The 23283-nt window shown below is 50.4% G+C and overlaps 1 protein-coding gene across 1 annotated transcript in view; it reads right to left on the bottom strand.

The window, feature by feature from the left end:
• Positions 1-22989, bottom strand: part of dchs2 (dachsous cadherin-related 2) — a 28431-nt gene extending 5442 nt beyond the window's left edge. Inside the window, exons 1-17 of the mRNA XM_056586424.1 lie at positions 21229-22989; positions 19448-19639; positions 18739-18970; positions 17355-17591; positions 14882-15940; positions 14176-14363; positions 13533-13632; positions 13087-13247; positions 11750-12635; positions 11088-11327; positions 6931-7065; positions 4047-4256; positions 2587-3459; positions 2372-2485; positions 1580-1791; positions 755-906; positions 317-447 (exon numbers count right to left, since the gene is read on the bottom strand). Of these exons, the coding sequence (XP_056442399.1) occupies positions 317-447; positions 755-906; positions 1580-1791; positions 2372-2485; positions 2587-3459; positions 4047-4256; positions 6931-7065; positions 11088-11327; positions 11750-12635; positions 13087-13247; positions 13533-13632; positions 14176-14363; positions 14882-15940; positions 17355-17591; positions 18739-18970; positions 19448-19639; positions 21229-22989 (6883 nt within the window). The remainder of the gene's footprint in view (positions 1-316; positions 448-754; positions 907-1579; positions 1792-2371; positions 2486-2586; positions 3460-4046; positions 4257-6930; positions 7066-11087; positions 11328-11749; positions 12636-13086; positions 13248-13532; positions 13633-14175; positions 14364-14881; positions 15941-17354; positions 17592-18738; positions 18971-19447; positions 19640-21228) is intronic.
• Between the last annotated feature and the right edge of the window lie 294 nt (positions 22990-23283).

The raw sequence follows: 23283 nt of genomic DNA, 5'->3' as shown, positions 1-23283 counted from the left end.
ACACGTGAGTTGGATCGGTGTTGGATAATAATTGAGAATGTCAGTTTGAACAGAAGAACTGTGTTTTATGGGCAATGAGCCAACTGGACATATTTTGGGTTAGTCATTTAAGCAGGTGCTTTTGTCCAAAGTGACTTACAGCAACCACAAGCAACCACAAAAAAGACACATGAAAGAAAACAACAAAAAACGTATCTATAAATAACACAGAGTGAAGTAGCTAAAAGAATCAAAACACAAAGCCAGTAGGATTTCCTCCTTGTTGGATTGTTTACTTCATGGCAGTAGTGATATGAATTATGACTTATGCTCTTACTCTCGGCAACCACGACCGGCGTCATGGGCGGGATAGCGGGGCTGTTGTCGTTGACATCCACCACCTGGACCCTGATGATGGTGGTGCCGCTGAGGGCAGGGCTCCCCCTGTCTGCAGCCTGAACCACCAGCCTGCAGCAGGGAGACGTGTGTTGAGTTCATTCATAAGGCCAGGAGACACAAAGATCACCATGACTCAAAATGTGGCAAAATACAAATAGTGTATTCAAATGTTTTGGCTATTTTTTTTAATTCAGGGTTGTTTAATCCAAAGGTGAAGCTACAGTGAATTCAGATACAAGTTCAGATGGAGCGGGTACAGGCTCGGTTAGGCTGCGGACCATGGGGAATCGAACCCAGGACTTTTCGTCTGGGAGTCATCACCCTAGCCACTACACTATCCTGCCCCTGCTTGTATTAGATACGGGTTGAATCTTACCTGTACAAAGGTGTTATCTCCCGGTCCAGTAAGACGTTTGTAGCCAATATGCCACGCGCAGGGTCCAATACGAACGCATTGTTCTGGTTCCCAGACACAATTGAGTACTCGATCAGACCGTTCATACTGCTGTCAGCATCCGACGCAAACACCTGCGGGAGAACAAAGGAGCAAGTCAAGAGAGATCGTTTCAGGACGTGTTCAAACTGCGACCGCTTTATAGCATTTTTCACTGTCATCACTCTTTATCCACTAAACCAGCATTTCTGCCTTCTCTCATGTGCATGCCCAGAAACCTCTGGCCGGTGACCAGCGTCTGGATCACATCACAACGCATTTTCAGATTCATCCATGTTGTTGGAAAAATCTTGGTTAGTGTGGACGCTTGGCCAAATTGGTTAAAAAGCTCTAACCCCAACTCACATTTTGCCAATGTAGCCCATGGCCTTGAAATCACAATAAACTGCCATTCCATTTGGCTATAACTCAAGACTTTGGGCCTGGGAGACACTTGAGTTATGAGGGTAAACAGAGCATTCCCTGCGGTATCTTACATTTACATTTTACGTTTTAGGGCATTTAGCAAACAATTTTATCCAAAGCGCATACAACAGTTCTTGCATAAATTCACACACCGACGGCGGAGCCAACAATGCAAGGCGACAGCCAGCTCGTCTGGAGCAGTGAGGGTTAGGTGTCTCGCTCAGGGACACCTAGACAAACGGGCTAGTAGGAACAGGGGATCGAACTGGCAACCTTGCGGTTACAATTCAGCCCGCTCCTGAGCTAAGCCGACCAACATCTTTTGTCTCTTGAGGCTAGTACCTGCATGATGTAGGTGTTGTGCACCTGCCCCTCCCACACGGCGGTCCGGTAGTAGGCGTAGTCAAACAACGGGGCGTTGTCGTTGACGTCCTTGAGGGTGATGGCCACCCGGCTGTGGGCCGTCTCCGCCCCGCTGTCCGCCAGCACCACCAGCTGGGTTAGGCGGTCCTCCTCGAAGTCCAGACCTCGGGGCTTCTGCACTGTGATCTCACCTGGTGGAGGAAGAAAAAAGGGTTCCAAGATTGTTGCTGTCAACCACATTTTCACGACCACAACTATTTAGCGAAACCCCTTAACAATCTATCGTCGCAGTGTGTGCATGATCGATGGGAGATTTGGGGGGGTTATGTTACGGATGAAATGTAGCAAAAACAAAACGGAGAACTGAAGAACAAACAAAACCAGGCTTTGACCGTCAGGGCGGGCGAGAATCAACTGTTTTGATCCCATTCCAATCAAAATACAGACAACGGAGAAACAACAGAGATATAGATTTATAGAGCTCAATTGTTTGATAAACAAAGAAATGCAAAAGTTCAAAAGAGATTGCATGAATGTTTTTTTTTAGCTGGATATAAAGAAAATAAAAGAGGAAGGTAAAAGAGGCATGTTCAGTACTCCATCCAATTCAAACAAGGAAGTAAACACAACAAAGCCTTGAGATCCTTGAGTTCAACAAACATGCTAACAATGCCTAGCTAGCACTAACCTTGAATCATTTAAGTGTTATTTTAGCGCACTAATTTTTACTTGTTAAGAGAGCATAACAATGTAGGGTTTAAAATATGTTACCTGTGTTTCCGTTTATGGCGAAGACTTCACGCTCATTGCCACTGAAAATGCTGTATCCAATCCTGAGCCCACTGTTTGCCTGGTCAACAGCCTCGATTTTAGCAACAAAGGTTCCTTTAAAGACACGGAAACATTCATTTAAACATCCGATCAATTAACCCCCAAAGAACAATCACTGAAGGTGATTAAAACACGCGAGAAAAACACAATCCTACCAGCTCGGCTGTTCTCAATGACGGTGGCGTTGTAGACCTTCTTGGTAAACAGCAGTCCGTCCAGGCCCCCCCTCAGATGGACGAACACCAGGCAGGTGGAGGTGAGCTCCGGCTCTCCCCGGTCCACCGCCAGCACGTGCATCCTCCTCCCGGGGAACCCGGCCCTCAGGGGCCGCCTCAGCCGGATCTCCCCCGACGCCTGGTTCAGCGCGAACAGCCCGTCCCCCTGCGACCAGGCGTACCGCACCGTCCCGTTCTCCCCCTGGTCCAGATCCGTGGCCCTCACGGTGGCCAGGACCTGGTCGGGGCGCCAGGTCCTGGTGGCGGCGACCCAGGCGCTGACGGGGTCCCGGGGGCACGCCGGCGCGTTGTCGTTGACGTCCTCCACCTCCACGGTCACCGTCACCTCCGCGCTCTGGGGTCCCACCGCGCACCCGTCGGTGGCCAGGGCCCGGAGGGTGTACTGGGCCCGGCTCTCGCGGTCCAGGGGCCGGGTGGTGCGGATCAGCCCCGTGGCCCCGTCCACGGCGAAGGCCCCCTGGCTGCCGCCGTCCTCCTCCAGGCTGTAGCTCACCTCCCCGTTGGGGCCCTGGTCCGGGTCCGTGGCCCTGAGCTCCAGGACGGCCGTGCCGGCAGGGAGACCCTCGGCGACGGCCGCGTGGTAGTGGTCCCTGGAGAAGGAGGGGCCGTTGTCGTTCTGGTCCAGCAGGCGCAGGTGGAGCTGGGCGGTGGAGCTGAGGGGCTGCGGCCCGCCGTCGGTGGCCCGGAGGGTCAGGGTGTAGGAGCCCTGCTCCTCGCGGTCCAGGACCTCCGTGGAGCTCACCGCGCCGGAGAGGGCGTCCACGGCGAAGCGACCGCCGCGGGACCCTTCACCTGCTGAGGACACAGGACAGGAGGACACAGGACATGAGGACACAGGACATGAGGACACAGGACCTGAGAACACAGTGACAGGACATGAGGACACAGGACATGAGGACACAGGACATGAGGACACAGGACCTGAGGACACAGGACATGAGGACACAGGACTTGAGAACACAGTGACAGGACATGATGACACAGAACATGAGGACACAGGACATAAGGACACAGGACCTGAGGACACAGGACATGAGGACACTGATGGCACTATCTGGCACTCGTTAAAAAAATGGAATGGTTCCTTTTTTCCGTATTAAATGTGTCATTGATTTTTGTTAGAATCCGTTGAATTCCATTGAGACTCATTATTATTTCAAATGAATTGTATTTCTTGTTCATGACGTGTTGTGTTCCCCTTATTAAACACTAAAGCATTTTCAGTTGGGTATGAAAATATATTTAAAAAAAGGTTTAACCCTATATATATGTGATCGATGATGACGCTTGCCAGGGATCTGGGAAGGGAGTGGAATCCTCACCACCGACCCCACCGGTAGGTATGTCGGACTCTGAAGGTTGGGGAGGGAGTTCCTTACCGTCTATGGAGTAGTGGATGGTGCTGTTCTCCCCCAGGTCGGGGTCCGAGGCCTGGCCGATGTACAGCACCCCAGGGGGCAGGTTCTCGGGCAGGCTGACTTGGAAGGAGGTCTGCACGAAGCGGGGAGGGTTGTCGTTCTCGTCCAGCACAGAGCACTCCACCGTGGTGGTGCTGGAGAGGCCCGGAGAGCCACCGTCACGGGCCAGGACTGTGGAGGGAGGAGGAGGAGGAGGAGGAGGAGGAGGAGGAGGAGGAGGAGGAGGAGAGAGGAGAGAGGAGAGAGGAGGAGGAGAGAGGAGGAGGAGAGAGGAGGAGGAGGAGAGAGGAGAGAGGAGAGAGGAGGAGGAGGAGGAGAGAGGAGGAGGAGAGAGGAGGAGGAGGAGAGAGGAGGAGAGAGGAGGAGGAGAGAGGAGGAGGAGAGAGGAGAGAGGAGATGAGGAGGAGGGGAAGGAGGAGAGAAGAGAGAGGAGGGGAAGGAGGAGAGAAGAGGGAGGAGAGAGGAGAGAGGAGGAGGAGAGAGGAAGAGGAGGAGGAGGAGGAGAGAAGAGAGACGAGGAGGAGAGAGGAGGGAGGAGAGAGGAGGAGGAGTGAGGAGAGAGGAGGAGGAGAGAGGAGAGAGGAGGAGGAGAGAGGAGAGAGGAGGAGAGAGGAGGAGGAGGAGGAGAGAGGAGGAGGAGGAGGAGGAGGAGGAGAGAAGAGGTGGAGAGAGGAGAGAGGAGGAGGAGAGAGGAGAGAGGAGGAGGAGAGAGGAGAGAGGAGGAGGAGTGAGGAGAGAGGAGGAGGAGAGAGGAGAGAGGAGGAGGAGAGAGGAGAGAGGAGGAGAGAGGAGGAGGAGGAGGAGAGAAGAGGTGGAGAGAGGAGAGAGGAGGAGGAGAGGAGAGAGGAGGCGGAGAGAGGAGATAGGAGGAGGAGAGAGGAGAGAGGAGGAGGAGAGAATAATGACGAGAGAGAAGAGAGGAGGGGAAGGAGGAGAGAAGAGAGAGGAGGAGGAGAAGGACGAGAGAGGAGAGAGGAGGAGGATAATGAGGAGAGAGGAGGAGGAGAGAGGAGGGGAAGGGGGAGAGGATAGAGGAGGAGAGAGGAGAGAGGGTATTGAGGAGAGAGGAGAAGAATGAGGTGGAGAAGAGAGGAGAAGAAGGAGGAGGAGAAGAAAGGAGGAGGAGGAGGGGAGATGATGCAGAGATAGATGAAGGAGGAGTAGGAGGAGAGAGAGGAGAAGAAGAGAAGGAAGCACGGTGAAGGAGATGAAGGTTAGATGATGTGAAGAGTCATAAAATTGTGATACCTAACATTAATGATAACAAATGATAAAAAGATTTGTGAGTAGAGACACTGATTGGAACAAGTTGAACCATGAGTCCCAGGTGTAGAAGTTGTGGGGGTTGTAGATGTGAGAACAATATTATTAGACAGTACAACAGCAGAGACTAAGACACACAAGAATTTAACATGAAGCAGCACGCCACCATATTACAAGATGATTTACATTCTGAATTACAATTTCAGTGGGGAGGTTTTTATTTGGAAGAAAAACTAAGTGTGTCGTGCCGTGTTTGGAAGACTAATAAATGCTGCATTAACAACAGCAGGCAAAGTGCTCCATTTTATAGGCTCATGGAAAGCAGAACTCGAGGCTCAAGGTGAAGTGATGTTTTATGCGCTCAGCAACTATTCCGTGAAATACATACACGTTAAGCATGTAATAATAATAAAGTAAAAGCAACAGCGATAAATTTGATGCTCAACCAAATGGAAATCAACACAGTGGACTGAAGAGCAGTTACTTTAATCTCTCTCTCTCTCTCTCTCTCTCTCTCTCTCTCGCTCTCTCTCTCTCTCGCTCAATCTAGCTCTCTCTCTCTCTCTCTCTCTCTCTTTCTCTCTATCACATTCATGCGTACAAATTACTGTTGATCATTGCGCAACACCGACCTCCGTAAGCATCATTAGACGAAACAACTGAGAATAATTCATCTCTAGAAATATATTGCTGGACACTCTCACTGTAATGGCGTGCCCCAGAGAGGGAAAACAAACCGTGGAAAAAGCAAAGGGGGGGGGCAGATAGCCCGGTGAACTGCAGAAGGTTTAGACGTATAGCTATGCCCTCCCCCTAAAAACGTCTGTAGCGTTTCCTCCACATAAATCAATCTGGTCAACAGTGTTACATTTGCACAGAGGTTGGGCCCTGAATACTTTACGACTCCAGCTGGGCCAAAGAGAGAGCAAGAGGGTGGAACTAACTTTTTAGGAACACATTTCACTGATGTTCACGAGAGGAAAAACTTGCGGAAGGAGTGAGCGAGAGGGAGGGAGACTAGGGGCGGGATTGGGGTGGGGTGGGGGGGGGGAAACCAAGGACAGAAGAAGCAGGATCACTTTCTTTCCCCCCTTTTGGGTCTTTTGTAGAACATTCCGACATGGAAATATGTAATGAAAGACAGAAACGGTCGAAAGATGCGGTGGACCGTATTTAACATTCGGCTACGGTCTTTGAGTTTGTCCAACAATGTTTGTACGGTGTAAGCGGTAAGATATTCTAGTGGCTAGAGAGCTAAAATTGCACTGGGTTTAATCAGCACCATGTCCACAGCCTGACGTACGTGTTTGCATCCTTCAGCGAGATCCGAAGCCTGCGCCGTTACTGCATGCGTTAAACCTTACTGTACGTCGCTCTGTAGTTTCTTTTGTAACACAAGTACCAGCTATATCTTAGATAAATAGCCACAATTTTATTAATTAATTTAGAAAGTAGTGCTGTTACACAGAAAAAAAGCAAAAAGTTAGGCTACATTATTTAAGTAGCGTGTTACTGCTAACTCTGGCTCATGAAGCATGGGGGATGGGGGGATGGGGGGAGGGGGTTAGAAGGAGGAGGCTACCTCTGAGGGTGAACGTCGGCTGCTGCTCTCTGTCCAGCTGGGTGGTGGTGGTCACCTGACCCGTCTGGGGGTGGACGCTGAAGAGGTCGTAGCCGGGACCGGGGAGCAGACTGTACTGCATCTCTGCGTTCTTTCCTGCAGGAGGGTGGTTTGTGTAGAGCTGATCAATAAACTGACACTCGCTGAAGGAGTGACCTGTTGAGACCTCGCTGTCAAATGGGGTCAAACAACAGATACACATTTTTAAAAAAAAAGCACAATGCAACACAAAAGACAAACATACAAACAATTCCACTTTATCCCAAAATTCGATATATGTGTATTTGTTTCACCTCAGCGAGTGTGTTAAACAAACTGTTAAGTCGTACGTTTGATCGAGCATAACATTAACCCTTCCCGGGGTTGGGGGTTCCATTCCCACTGGGGGCTGACCGGGCCCTGAAAGCATGCACTTGGTGGTAGTCTGAGACACTTTTGTTCAAAGTGTCCCCCACCAAATGGCCAAGCGATTAGCAGCAGTCAAGTCTACACCCGTTCTACCACAGTAAGGCAAGGCGTTTCCATGACGCCCACTCCGGGCCGCCTTCTCAATCCTGTCAGCGACGCTAAATTCCCCTGACGTTTACTGCGTTTAATGTTAGCTTTAACATGCATTAATAAAAACCCAAACTCCGGGGTCGCCATTTTGCACCTCATTAGGTCAGTCAATGTTGACGGCCTCGTCAATCTTACAAAGCCCTTATCTGATTGCCCGATTAAAACCAGAACCGGGAGAATAAATCATCCAGATATAATCTCTCACCTCGTGTCAGGGTGAAAGAAAAGTCTGTAATTTATCCGAGGCCTGTGCTGTAGGGCTGCAGGCCAGTTTATAAGCCCTCCTGTAGCTCAATCTGGTCCCTGTTTTCACAGCATTACCCCCGGGTTGACCCCCACTTTGTATGCACCTCACTCAGAAAACGCACTGCTCCTTTTTCTGTGACCGTAGGACTCTGAGCTTCCATATGATCCCCCCCGGCCCCCCGGCCCCCCAGCCCCGGCCCCGGCCGACCCACCCACCCATCCAGTGGTCGGGGTTCAAAACAAGCCAACCTTGCGTCTTGAAATGTGTGTATATTTACCCATGGGAGGTAGGGGTGTTTAGGTAGAGCTAGTTTACGCGGGCACGCACAAGCACACACACACACACACACACACACACACACACACACACACACACACACACACACACACACACACACACACACACACACACACACACACACACACACACACACACACTCAGACGCACAGGCACAGGGGCAGAGCACGTTGCGGCGCTACGGCGGTGAGGTGAACCATTAACCAGCAGCTGTCAGTGAACCATACATGTGGTTTAGATCAGCCCACTTTCACAGGACCTCCACACAAATGTTTGGTAAAATATCCAACCCCCAACCAACCCGACCCCGGTAAGTCCTTGGGGGTGTAGTAGCTATAGCGTAGCTGCTACACCCCTGTCTGTCCGTCAGGGGCGGGTATAGTAGCTAGGAGAGGTAGTCTACTACAGTGGACAGTGAACAGGTCTCCGCTGTTCTCTTGAACGATGGTGTGAAATGCGTTTTAGTGTTTAAGAAAAGTTCGGAAGAGGAGATATAACTTTGTGAAGGGTACATTTTAGGGATTTGATTTAGATCAATTTTGTGGGGAAAAAATAAGCAACATGAATCCAAAAATCGACATGTTCTGGTTACAGTTAGCTTGACATGCAAAGCTAGCAGGAAACATGGTTTCATCACATAAAACATTCCCCAGTTTTCTTTTCATCTGCAATGACTTCATTTGAACCTACAACATACAATCACGTTGGATAAACACGACCATCGGTCGACTTGTCAAAAAGAAAGGCACAAAAGCCCATCAAACTTATATGTGTAAATATACCACATCTACACACATCATGTGGATTAACATCAAAGTCATTTAATATTCTACAGAACAATAATGTTTTGACAACCTTTCTTTCTTATTGTCTTATCGCAAATAAACCGTGATGATCAGTGACGGAAAATGCAGATGTATTACCAACTGCTTTCCACTGTTGGATGTGAGTAACACGGTCCAGGCTGTCAGAGACCCTGGAGTCACACATCAGGGCTGACTACCTCAAATTGACCCAGACTGCTCCGAATAGACCAAGGCCAGAACCTCATCGTCTTTTGAGATCTCCGGTCAATAAAACAGAAACTAATAAACAGAGATGATAATGGAGTAGGACGGAGGTGGGGGTGGGGGGCTGCCACACGTTCCAGACAGGGCGATTTGAATGGACAGATGAAAACACAGGCCTATTACCACAGATGGTTTGTATTATGAAAATCATCTCACACACACACACACACACACACACACACACACACACACACACACACACACACACACACACACACACACACACACACACACACACACTAAAAAGGACCTTTCAAAAAATCTCCCTGTTTTTGGACAATTCGAACTCCCAAGAATGTCCGCCTAGTACGGATAAACTCCTGATGTACGGACCCCCTTTACCTTACATCCCCCCGCCCCGGCACCACCAACACCACCCAACACCGACACCCCCAGGTGCCGACAGGACTCAGACTGTCAACGGGTGGAGAGGACATGGGATTTGGGATTTGGAGGAGGTGGACGATGTGTTAAAATAAACAAGAGCAGCGGGTGGCTTAGCCAATAGGATCAGGCTTTGGAGGTGTGATGTACAGCTCCGCCAGCACACGGACATAACGACTTAGGAGAGGGGAAATCTTTGTTTTGGGTTTCCTGGTTATGAAGGTGCAGCAAGCCTCTGGAAATATGGGAGGAAAGTGATCATTCCCATTGTGATGCACTGTTGCTCTTGTCGGTGACAGTATAGTCGACATGTTATCCATGTCGTGAATTTTTGCCTCACCACTATACATGCCTCGCTTTATAGGTTCTATAATCCATTATGATGTGTTCAATGATGCAGTTTATAGCATCTATGTCTTTCTTCCTTTCAAACAATCATATCCTACCATCCATGTTTTGGGGAAAAGAACTGTAACCCAATAGATGATGGCCTGTTTCTAATTACCTTGGCATTTGGATGAAAATAAGAATAGCCAATAAGAGCAATCGTTAAATACAATATTTAGGTGCTGCCATCTAGGGGTTTCTGGAGGATACGAGTTTATCCAATTCCCTCTTTCCCTTCAATATATGCTCTCAAAACATAGTAATGTATCATATTGCATCATTATTGACAGAATATGTCATTTATAATTATTATATATTAAGCCATATCACTACATTGTAGAATAGAACATGTTATGGTCCCATGCACTTCCAAACTTTTCCCCTCTTGCTCTCTCTCTCTCTCTCTCTCTCTCTCTCTCTCTCTCTCTCTCTCTCTCTCTCTCTCTCTCTCTCTCTCTCTCTCTCCCTTCCCTCCCTCTCTCTCTCTCTCTCTCCCTTCCCTCCCTCTCTCTCTCCCTCTCCCTCTCTTGCACTCTCTCAACACGCAACTTCTCTCCTTCCCATCTTTCTCATAAAAAAAGCAACAATAAAGCAACTCCACCTACTCCTCTCATCCCCTTACTCATCATCATCATCATCATCATCATCATCATCATCATCATCATCATCATCATCATCATCATCATCCCGTCTCCTCTTCCTCCCCCTCCTCCTTTTCCCCTCCTCTCATCTTCTCAATCATAATCATCATCATCAGCATCATCATCATCATCATCATCATCATCATCATCCCGTCTCCTCCTCCTCCTCCTCCTCCTCCTCCTCCTCTCATCTCCTCAATCATAATCATAATCATCATCATCATCATCATCCCGTCTCCTCCTCCTCCATCTCTCCTCCTCTTCTCCTCCTTTCATCTCCTCAATCATAATCATCATCATCATCATCATCCCCTCTCCTCTCCTCTCCTCCTCCTACTTCTCCTCCTCCTCCTCCTCCTTCTCCTCCTCCTCCTCCTCCTCCTCCTCCTCCTCATTCTCCTCCACCACTCCTCCTCCTCTCCTCCTCCTTCTCCTCCTCCTCCTCCTCCTCCTCCTCATTCTCCTCCACCACTCCTCCTCCTCCTCTCCTCCTCCTCCTCCTCCTCCTCCTCCTCCTCCTCCTCCTCCTCCTACCTGAGTCTCCGTCGGTGGCGCACAGGCTGACCACCGGCTCCCCGGGATTTCTGTTCTCGGCCACGCTGGCCGCGTACACCTCCCGCTGGAACACGGGCGGCAGGTCGTTGACGTCCTCCACCAGCACCGTGAGCGTCTGGGTGCAGGAGAGGCGGGGCACGCCCCCATCCCCCGCCCAGACGATGAGCCGGTGGGAGGCGCTGACCTCGTGGTCCAGGGGAGAGGACAGATACAGGAACCCTGGGAGGACGTCAATGTATTAATAACCGTCGGAGGGAGTCCATTCCTACTGATTAACATGAGGTCATTCTTCAGACTTACAAGTTGAGTCTGAGAAGAATTCACAACATAAAATCAAAGTTTGAGCAACGTTCCGGAAAAGTTATTAGAATTATCGGTAAACTGCTCTAACTGCAAAGAAAAGATGGTAAGCGATAGTAAATACAGTTGACCATCTCTTTTCTTCTCCAAATAACTTCAACATCACGTGAGTCTGAGGAACTGCTTCCCTCAAATCTGGGCCACACAGTGCCCGTGAACAGCCTGTTCCGTATAAAATAGAACCATGCTCTAGATCCATAGTTTTATCTCAGACAAGGGACCTCCAACTGTATCACCATGGGTGGATGTCTGAACGCATATAGTACAACAATGTTTCATACCGGTGTTCTCCTCCAGCCTGAAGACCCCCTGGCTGTCCCCGTCCACGATGCTGTAGGAGACGCGTCCGTTCTCCCCCAGGTCTCTGTCCAGCGCCACCACGTGATGCAGCAGACCGCCCACCTCCGCGTCCTCCGCCACCCGCACGGCGTCCGCAGACACCAGCACCGGCCGGTTGTCGTTGACGTCCAGCAGGAAGACCTGCGCCGTGACAGACGCCTGCCTCCGCACTCCCCCGGGCCCCGCCCCCTCCCCCTCCTGCTCCCGGTCGAAGGCGGTGACGGTGAAGGCCAGGCTGGGTGTGGTCTCGCGGTCCAAGGGCGCCACCACGGTCAGCCTGCCCGTGCGGGGGTCGACGGCGAAGGGAAAGGGCGGCGACGGCCCGCCGGGCGACTCAGAGTGGGAGCCCCGGTCGTGGCTCAGGGAGTAGCGCAGGTCGCTGTTGCCCAGGCTACCGTCTGCGTCCTTAGCATGGAACGCAAACACCAATGTCCCCACGGCGACGTCCTCCCTCAGGCCGAGTGTGACCAGGTCGTCGGGGAACCAGGGCGTGTGGTCGTTGACGTCCTCCAGGGAAACACTGACCAGCACGGACACGTTGAGGCCGGGGGGCTCGCGGGGCTCCGCCTCCAGGGCGAGCACCACCAGGAAGTACTGCGCGGCGGACTCGTAGTCCAACGGTTGGTTGACGTATATGTCGCCGGAGGAGGGGTCCACGCCGAAGTGGATGCTGCCGTCGCCCTCGGCGATGGAGTAGCGGAACCTGGCGCCGACCGCGATGATGGCGGCCGAGCCGACGGTGGCGGCGGGCTTGGCGTCCTCACGCACGCTGAGGCGGCGGGCGATCTGGTGCTGGGAGCCGTCGAACACAGACGCTCCTCGGTGGACCTGGACAGGAAGTTAATGCAAACGAAAAAATACCATTATCTACAGAAAATAAAGGACATAAATACAGTACAAAACTATTTTTCTATGAAATACAAAAGAATAATTAAACACAAATACATAGAAATGTATGTAACATTTAATTGAAGTAATTTATTTAAAAGTAGATATATTAAATCACTAAATTAGCAAAAATCTATTCATTAATACACATCAATAAATGATTGAATACAATTAAATAATACAATTAAATAAAATGATTAAAATATGTTTAATAAATTGAATTTCTTAAAAATAATAGTATAATAAATTGAGACTGTATATCCAGTAGACTACACACACTCTTACACACATACGCACCCGTCACGCATACACCCAGAAAAACACACACACATACCTACACACGCACCCACACATCTACACAAACACCCACACACATGCAAGTGACCAGTACCTGCACATGAACGATGGCGACTTCCTCCAGAGAGTTGAGTCCTCCATCTTTAGCCATGACCTCCAGGGTGTAGTGCGTCACGATTGGCTGGAGAGACGCTGCCTTCAGTGTGATGTCACCACTCTGAGGGTCAATCTCAAACACTCCCAGCCCATCTGCTTCTAGATCACCCCCCCCCCCCCCACCACACGCACACGCACACGCACACACACACACACACACACACACACACACACACAGACACAGACACAGACACACGCACACACACACACACACACACACACACACACACACACACACACACACACACACACACACACACACACACACACACGCACACGCACACAGACACAATTCAGTAGGCAGTGGCAAACAATATGCGAGGCAATATATTGGAAAATAAATCGATACATCATTGAATAATTGAACCTGGGCGATCCTCTCACCTGTCCTTAAAGAGAAGGTAACCGTGCCGTTCTCTCCGGCGTCGGGGTCTTTGGCGAACATGGTGGTCACCAGAGACCCCGGGGGAAGGCCCGCCCACATCTGCAGGAGTCACAACCACATCACCAGTTACAGCCTATGGTAAGAGTGGCTAATGTAGCTATTGTATTATTTAACATGTAAATACTGGAAAACAAATATAGTACATAAAATATATATTAATAATAAAATATTCTAGCATAGAACAAAAATAAAATAAAAAAATTATAATAATAATAAAAATATAATTTCCGGTAAATTGAAGTGTCAATATTCAAATTGTATAAATCAACAAATATAATTATACAAACGATAAATAAAATATAACGAAACTCTATATTTTGAGGGGACCCCTGGTTATACATCCTTCAGATTAGATTAGATTAGATTCAACTAATCTAATTGTACATCCTTCAGATAAAGCCAAGGACCCCAGGGTGATTAACAAATGAACAGTTGAGTCAGATTAAAACTAAACAGCCTCTTTCCTCAATCCAACCTTACAGAGCTACGTATTCTTTTGGCGTTCACGATGACACTTTGACCTCCTGAAAGACCCTCAGGTTGTGCCTGTTGAGCAGCCAATCAGGCGTGGGCATGGCCTACCTGAACGTTGAGCTCGTTGGTGGAGGGCAGGTGGGTGAAGCGCGGCGGGTTGTCGTTGACGTCGGTGACGGAGACGTGCACGGTGGCGGTGGCGTTGAGCCGAGGCCGGCCGTGGTCGCTCACCATCACCTTCAGGCTGTGCTGGCTGTGCTGCTCCCGGTCCAGCGCCACCCAGTTCATGATCTCCCCTGCAGGGATCAGGTTGTGGTTTACGGTCAAGAAGGCCAAGCTCTATCTATTTGCTATCATCGGCTGGGTCTTAGTCAGTGGCATACATGATGATTGATTGTTAGGGGGTTCCTGGAGAAGTTTGTGTGTTTGGCCTATTTAGTTAACCACTATATTTTTGTTTTTTTGTATTTTGACGTTTTGAGATATTGTTGAGAAAAACAATACAAATGTCCTATGGATCCATAATATGCGGTTTTCAGCCCAGGCTCTATGCTGTCTCCCCTCAAAAGTTCCTCTTTAACAGAACAGGACTGCTGGATCCGAGACGAAGCGCTAATCAACATGTACTGCGGTTCTCTAGCGCCCTCTTGTGGCCAACACATCCCACTGCCGTCCCTTTCTTTTGTCTCTGTGTTATCAGTCACGCTGTATATGAATTTTTCACACATTACCCACTAATTCAACATCTTACCTGAACCTGCACACATCACTAATATCGACCGCAATATTATCACTATATTTAACATTTCCTTACCTGTTTTGGTGTTAATACGGAAGTACTTCCCGTCCGAGAGCAGCATGTAGGACAGCTCGGCGTTCTTCTGGGCGTCCCGGTCAGTGGCCTGGACGGTCCCCACCAGACCCTGCGGTGCGCTGCCCTCTGACGCCGTGAAGTAGTACGCCTCCCTCCCGAACACCGGCGCGTTGTCGTTGGCGTCGAGGACCTGGACCCTCACGCTGGCCGTGGCGCTGCTCCTGGTGTCGTCCTCTCCGGCGGCGGCCACCACCCTGAACCCGTACCCGGGCTCCGACTCGTAGTCCAGGCTCTGGTAGAGGTACAGCCAGCCGCTCCGGGCGTGGACGCGGAACGGGGGAGCGGGGAACCCCGGCTCGGGCTCCAGGGAGTACGTGATCCCGGTGGTCCCGGGGCCGCCGGACGCGTGGGCCCCCTGCGGCCCCCCCAGGTGCGCCTTCACCTGGATGACCCGGGCGTCCTTGCGGTAGCCCTCGCCGATCTCCACCTGGTACACCAGCGACTCGAAGGCCAGGGCGTCGTCCTCCGGGCCCGCCTGGTCCACGGTGACCTCCAGGGTCAGCCGGGCGGCGAGCGGCGGCCGGCCCTCGTCCCTCGCCACGACCTCCAGAGCGTACGCCCGCCGGGCGCTTGTCCGTAAACTCCCGGCCAACGTCAGCGTACCCAGGACCGGGTCGACGGCGAAGGGCGTCTTCTCGCCGGCGTCGTCGTTCCCGGGGTCGGTGAGGTGGTAGCTCACGCGTCCGTTGGCGCCGCTGTCGGCGTCGCGCGCGTGGGCGATGAAGAGCACGGCGCCCGGGGGCGTGCTGCGGGACAGGGTGAGCGCTTCCCGCGCGGCGGGGAAGGCAGGGGCGTGGTCGTTGACGTCGGCCACGCTGACGTTGACCTGGGTGCTGCTGAAGAGGAGGCCGCTGGAGGACTGCAGCACCAGCAGGGCGTAGCGCTGCGCCTCGTGGTCCAGGGCCCGGCGGGTGCTGATGAGGCCGGAGTCCGGGTGCACCGAGAACCAGCCCTGGGGGTCCCCAGAGGAGACGCAGTAGGTGACGGGCTCGGGGGAACCTGGGGAGACACGGAGGCCCCAGGGTGATACAGGGTTCATATCACAGACACCAACATTACGTCTCAAGCCATGGGGGTAGGATGGTCTGATGGTTAAGGCACTGGACTCTGGACTGGACTTTGCCTTACTATCCCCAGGTAGGCAGAGCAGGATCAATAATTACATGTTATCTCCGAAAATCGCTTTGGATATAAGCATTTATTAAATAGTAAATATTAATTTCCATGCGTATGCATACAATATGGAGATGTTATTCGGAATGATTATTAGGATATTTGGATTTGATAATAACGTGATGCTTGTACAAACACTAACACACACACACACAAACACATTCAGTCGGCACTTTAAGTAATTACCGGTCAGGTCCAAATCCCTTTGTTGTAACTACTAAGTAAAGATAGGAAGGAGTTAAGCTGTAGTGGATTTAAACGTTCCCTACCCCGCCTCCTTGTCCTCTTCTGTAAACACAGTGTTGATGTTTAAGTTGAAGAGCTAATCTGTTAATTGATTAGAGAACCTTGAACTACTTCTAGGCTAGCTTTCTGCTATTGAGGTGGCGTACGTGACAACTTATCAAGAAGCCATAATCTCTGCAGTACAAAATACTTACAGCAGAGTAAATATACCATTGTACGGATTGTGAAACGTTTTTTCTTTGTTGTATACGGGGAAAGTCATATACAAAAAAGCCTAGCAACTGTCAGTGCTTGGCAACTGTTACAATGAACATCTTTACTGTACCGACAGCGATATTTTGTTGTTTCGTATTGTATTTTAGGGCGCTTCGGATAAAGCATCTGCTAAATGCACTAATTTGAATGTGTAAATGTGAATGTAACATATACATGCACACAGCTGGCTTGTGTGGTTACTTCACTTAGCGATATTGTTCACGGAATGGGAAATGTATCATCAATCTGTTGTTTGGCCTGTAATCGGTTGAGCCAGGGAGGGTAGATTAAAGTAGAGACTTTACTCTTTAAAATCTACTTCTTGGGATATTCATCAGGCGACTTCTCCTCTTTCTGTCATACGCATCTACTAACAACCAGTCTGAACCCATGTCCCGACCCATAGACTCTATAATGGAGTTCCCGTTTAACAAAAACAGATACGTATTTTCTAAGAAGATCTTCCAAGAGGACGAATTAAAAAATGCTGATGATATTGCTGTTTAGCGCTCAGGGGAACCACTTCAAAATAGAGTGTTTTTAAAGTACTAACTCCAGACAGTTGCTGAAGTGGCATGAAGGAACTGAATGTATGAGTATTGATGGACAGTGTTTTGGACACAAAACATTTTGACACATGCAAAAGAGATTTTGCACCGGCAGGTTTTTTGCGGATACTCCCTTAGCATCCACAACGCGCAGCCCAGCCACATCGGTCTCCATACACGGTCATACTCACTTCCTGGACAGACAGCGGTCACCGTGCCGACGGACGTCCCCGGGGGCGCGTCCTCGGCCACGCTGAAGGAGTAGCGGGACCGCTGGAAGACGGCGGGCGCCTGGGCGCTGCCCACCACGTTGACGGTCAGCCTGGCGGGCGTGGCCGAGGTCCGCCCCCCGCCGTCGCGGGCGCTCAGGGAGAGCGTCACGCTGGCCGTGCCCAGGTGGGCCACGGTGGAGCGCAGGTACAGAGTCCCTGGTCAAACACACACACACCGTATGAGCAATACCCAACACACAAAACACATACAGGGTCTGGAATGAAGATTAGATAAGAGATACAGGACAGTCCATAAGACAATACAAATAAAAACAGTACACATAAAGCAATGGATACTAGAGTTGAGGTTTTAAGTATTGCCTGTATATGCTACATTATATGCTACATCATATGCTACGTTATACCATGGTTCCTATACTTTCCTCTGATGAAGCCTTCACCCCCATATGTCAGCGACAGATGGGCTAGCCATAAACCCTGTCACCCTAAATTGACTTGACAACCCAGGAGGTGTTAGGGCCCTTCCACTGGGATGGGGGTCTTCTGCTGTGAGGTAGCGGGCCCGTCCATTTCAAAGTGCGTCACTATTAAAACAACGTGCTAAAGCTAATTTACTCTTCATACCTTGGGAAACAAAGTATTTTGTGTGCCACCACGGGACAATGTTTATGGTTAACTCGATAACTAGGATTGAACACATTGTAGGTGCGGCAAAGTGTGTGTGTTTAATGTGTGTTTCAGTGGTGACACTAAGCAGGTTGACTGCCCAACCCCTGCTGTGGGGTGGCAGTGGAACCTGTCTGGCCAGGAGGGATTAAGCAGTCAGTAAGTGGTGGTTTACCCCAGCAGGAGGGCCCAGCTCAGCACGTCCACGTTAGATAAGACAGTGGAGCGATGTACACACTTGGTTCAGGCAATGTTGTGTGAGCAATTAAACCATTAATACGGCCCACATTGTGATACGTTTATCCCAATTACCGTACTATTACTACAATATATAGAATAATGTTATGCAAATAACTACTTAATAAAGATTGCACACTTGTCCTTTATTACATGTTTTGAATGTAATAAAGTATGAAAACCAATTTTTGTCACATTGAGAAACATTCTACTACTGAATTAATTTGTACACTAAGATCAGTCTGTATCATGCTATTCCATCCAACAAACTCAACAACTCTAGATTCTGCTCCAACCACCAGATGTTGTACTACTGCAAAATAAAGAAAAATAAAGAATGTCTCTTGACACGATTCAGCGTTCAGCGTATGACCTCTCATCCACCATCACTGGGTTCTCCCACCCTAGCTTTGATCCTCTCCTGGTGGCCTCCTCCTACCTGTGTCCCCATCCAGGGTGAACAGCCCGGACAGGTCGCTGGGCAGCAGCTCGTAGGTGACCCGGCCGTAGCTCCCCGAGTCCGGGTCGGTGGCGATGGCGGTGAGGATCTCCGTGTCCGGCGGGGCGTGGCTGCTGACGCTGGTGGCGTACTGCTCAGGGTTGAACACCGGAGCGTTGTCGTTCAGGTCCTCCACCTCGATGTGCACGTAGGTCTGAGCGCTCAGCCCTCCCTGGGGAGACGGAGGGGGACACAGGGCAGAGGGCGATGAGTGGCTGTCAACGCTTCGACTGTTAGTGTGTCTCCCAATCTCCGGGCCGGGGGCCCCTCATGGGGTCATACGGGGTCCGATTGCTGAGTTATAACCTATGATGATTTTATGTTCAATTCATTCCTAAAAAAAAATATTTGAAAGGTTTGATAGTTCCTCTCAAGACCGTCTATATACATACACACTGCTAGGATTTCTAGCCAACATGGGTTCCCTGGGACATTGATGGGACTGGGAGATGTGGATAGGGATTGGGGAAGGATTGTGTTTGGGCAAGGGTTTGGCACTGGGTTTGACCCGAATATCAACAACCTTAATTATAACCAGAGCAAGTTGCCCCACCCCTACCTGCTCCTGACATGATGACATGTCACTGAATTGTAGGAAAATCCCTTTTGATAAAAGCGCTGCGGATAAATGACTAGAAAACACACTCACTTGATCCACGGCCTTCACTAGAATATCATGAGAGGTCTGTCCAGTGTCGCGGTCGATATCTTGGGACACACACACTTCCCCCGTGTCTGCGTTAATGTGGAACAGAGGGTGCAGGTCCTTCCGGTCAAAGCCGTCCGACAGCGAGTACTGCAGCGAGGCAAAGTCAGGACCATCCGCGTCCGTGGCAACAACCTGAGATACACAGGAAATGGACGAAAGGTTTCAGAGGTATACTCATTCACAAATACTTTGATTGCGGAACCATACTGACTGCAAGACTGTTATTGTCCTCTAATAACTGTTGAATACTTGTGTTTAACAGTGACATTGACTGATATTTAAATTACTCATATACAGTCCTGGTGCAGATTATAACATTTTGACAAATAAACGGTAATGTATCGTAGGGGGAGATTTTGACTCTCAGGAAATAATAGATGATAATAATAAAGGCAGAAGGAGGCAATGAACACAATAGAAGCACTGAGACAGTGTGTGTCACAATAGAAGCACGAAGTGTGCATGTGTCCAGGACCGCAGCCTTTCATCTTTACAAAATTTTAGATTACGATCAATTATCTTTTACCGATCCTGGTTGCTTTCTTGGACTTTATGATCTATGAGCAATGAATTTTTTTTATAGCAAAGGGGTTAGCTAGGGAACATAGAGTGGGTAAGCGAAGTGCCATTCAATCCACTGTATGTGTGTTGGAAACCCCTAGCATCAGTTACTCACCTAACATATGTTATGTATAGGCCTATTGTGCTATCTGTTTAGCACAACGGATATATTCATCGATGAGAGTTGGCTGTGTTCATGTGTAAAACGAATACATAGCTGGTTTGAAATCACAGCAATGCTAAACCTAATTTATTCTTTAATAAGGAAACAGATAGAATGGATCCACAGTAGGCAAGAGCATATTTCTAATGTAATGCACATATTTGTTTAGTATTCATAAAAATGAAAATCTGCCTCTTCTGACATCACAAGTGGGCGTGTCCACCTAGATGTGTGCTAGATGTGGCCTACCCAGTGGACTGTAGCAAACATTGCTCATCTATCCGTCATCTAACCCGGATCGCCCCAGCTTGATCTGTAGAGGTTCTGCCTCGACAACCGTGAGTTCATGTCAGCTCGTGTTTGGAGAGTGAGCGAGGCTTGACTAAGGCTTCTTTTGTCCCTCGCAAGGAGGCTGGTACCATGAGGTGGTAGCTCAGCCATAAGACCTGTCCTATCAAGCAGCCAGCGTGCTGAGGGCATCTAGGACAACAACAATGACGTGGTCTGTGTGGAGAATGAAGGACATATTTGTCCACTGTGAGATGACTGAAAGAGACAAACAGACAGAGAGAGGCAGAGAGAGAGGCAGTGAGTCAGGAGAGGAGAGAGTAGGGGAAGAGAGAGAGAAGGGCGGACTGATAGTAGACACATAGAGAGCGATAGAGTGAAAGAGTGATGGGGAATGGGAGAAAAGAAAGGGGCATGGGCGAAAGAATTGGAGAAAGAGGAGAGATGGAGTCTGAGAAGTTGGAGAAAGAGATTACAGAGAACGATGGAGGGAGGGAGACGGAGGGAAAGTGTCAATGTGGTGGTTTTGGCAAACTGATCTGTGCCTGATGCCAAGAAGCCACTATGCCTCAAAGTCACCAAGTAGGGGTCGATATATTTGGGAAAACCCTGATGTCTTCTCCCCTGCTGTGGTATGACACTGATATAACCCATCCTCAACGGATGTCAAAACATTGACTAGGAAGCACAACCATAAAGCCCATCCTACTTGTAGGAAGCAGCTCCCTAGCTGGCTGTGCTCCGGGACCGACACGTTGTACAGCTGCTGCTGGAACACCGGCTCGTTGTCGTTGACGTCCTCGATCACCACGGTGACCGTCGCCGTGGACGACAGGGCCGGCTCGCCCCCATCGCCCGCCTCCACCAGCAGGCGGACCGCCGCCTCCCTTTCTCTGTCCAGCCGGCGCAGCGTGACGATCAGGCCCGAGGAGGGGTCGACGGTGAACGGCAGGGGGTCCCTCTGGGGGCCGGACCCCCCCGGACCCAGGAGGGAGTAGCGGACCGAGGCGTTGGGGCCCTCGTCCCCGTCCCGGGCCTTCACCTGCACCACGGAGGTCCCCGGGGGGACGTCCTCCGCCAGGCGGACCGTGTAGGCGTCCCTCTCGAAGAGCGGAGGGCAGTCGTTGACGTCGGTGACCATGAGGTCAAAGGTCACCTCGGTGCTCAGCGACGGGCCGGCCTGGTCTGTCGCCCGCAGCGTCAACTCGAAGCGCTCTCGTTCCTCCCGGTCCAGCGGGCCGTCGACGCACAGGGCGAACAGGAAGTGGTCCGTCTGCTTCAGGGTGAACCTCCCCTCGCCGCCCTGCAGGGTGACGCTGACCTTCTGGCTGTCCCCGAGGTCAGCGTCGCCGTCGGACACGAGGATCCGGGCGACGTACTCCCCGAGGCCGGCCCCTTCAGACACCGCGGCCTCCCCCGACTCGCTGAGGAACAGGATGTTGACGGTGGGCGTGTTGTCGTTGATGTTCAGCACCTTCACCCCAACGAAGGTGCTGCTGAACTCGGACTGGACGCCGTTGTCCCGCGCGCTTATGATCAACTCATGAAAAGACTGCGTCTCGAAGTCGAGCGGTTTGTTGATGTAGATCACCCCTGTTCTTTCATCAATGGAGAACATCTCGCCAGAGTCACTTTGGCGCCGGTTGATCTCGTAGGTTATAAGGCCGTTGATTCCGAGGTCCCGGTCTGTCGCGTGCACCCGGCACACGGTGGAGTTCACCGGGGCGTCCTCGGACACCGAGGCGTGGTATTCGGTCTGGTTGAACACGGGCGGGTGGTCGTTCTCGTCCAGCACGTGGATGTTAACGTGTAGGGTCCCCGTCCTGGCAGGGATGCCCCCATCGAACGCCTCGATGGTCAGGGAATAGAAGTCCAAAGCTTCTCGGTCCAGTCTGCTGGTGAGCAGGAGGTCAAGGTGGAAGGGGTTGTCTGAGCCATTGCGATATTCCAATTGAAACAGCCCTCGCATGTCCGCTTCAGAGATCCTATAACCCTGGGTACCAAACTCCCCCTCATCCTGGTCCTCAGCGCCTTCGAGTTCAAAGCGAGATCCAGGGGGGCTTAACTCTGATATTTCTAAATCGATCGTATCCGATGGAAAAACAGGGGAATGGTCGTTTACATCATTGACCTTGATTTTCACCTTAATCACCTCCCCGGTTAGGGTGGCGGCCACGAATTCATACTTATCTCGAATCTCCCGGTCCAGAACGATGGCCGTAGAGATGATCCCGGTGTCTGCATTTATTTCCAAGTCTATCAAAACATAGGAATCTCTACTTTCCGAGATGAAGAATCCGGAGGAACTTGGCGCACTCAACGCAGCAGAGATATCCCCAACTATGGTTCTTGCGGGCAGACCCTCCTCAATGGACAGCGTTAGGTTGGACACCTGTGCGAGTGAACGGGTACCCAACAGCGACAAAACAAGCAGTAGATGGAGTGCTGAACTTGCATTTTTGTGACCCATTACTCCTTTGAAAATAGCCAAATCTGGCATCAAAGACAAGGGAAACTACATATTTTTCTTCTGACCGATTTCTAATCCAGAGATGTCTCACGTCTCGGACCCGCGCTCAACTCGACAGCTTGCGAGCGCACCGTCCATTGTGTCGCTCAAAGATCATCCCGTTACTGAAACAGCATTTCCACCAACCGTTGCATGGACTCGACCCCGGAGCCTTGATTCCATAGAAAAATAAAATCACCAACGCAACTTTGTATTCGAAACCCTACAATAATTGAGGTATAATTAAATCGTTAT

This window comes from Gadus chalcogrammus, chromosome 3 (assembly GCF_026213295.1).
Source record: "Gadus chalcogrammus isolate NIFS_2021 chromosome 3, NIFS_Gcha_1.0, whole genome shotgun sequence".
NCBI lineage: Eukaryota > Metazoa > Chordata > Actinopteri > Gadiformes > Gadidae > Gadus > Gadus chalcogrammus.
This window is presented reverse-complemented; position numbering and strand designations above follow the sequence as displayed.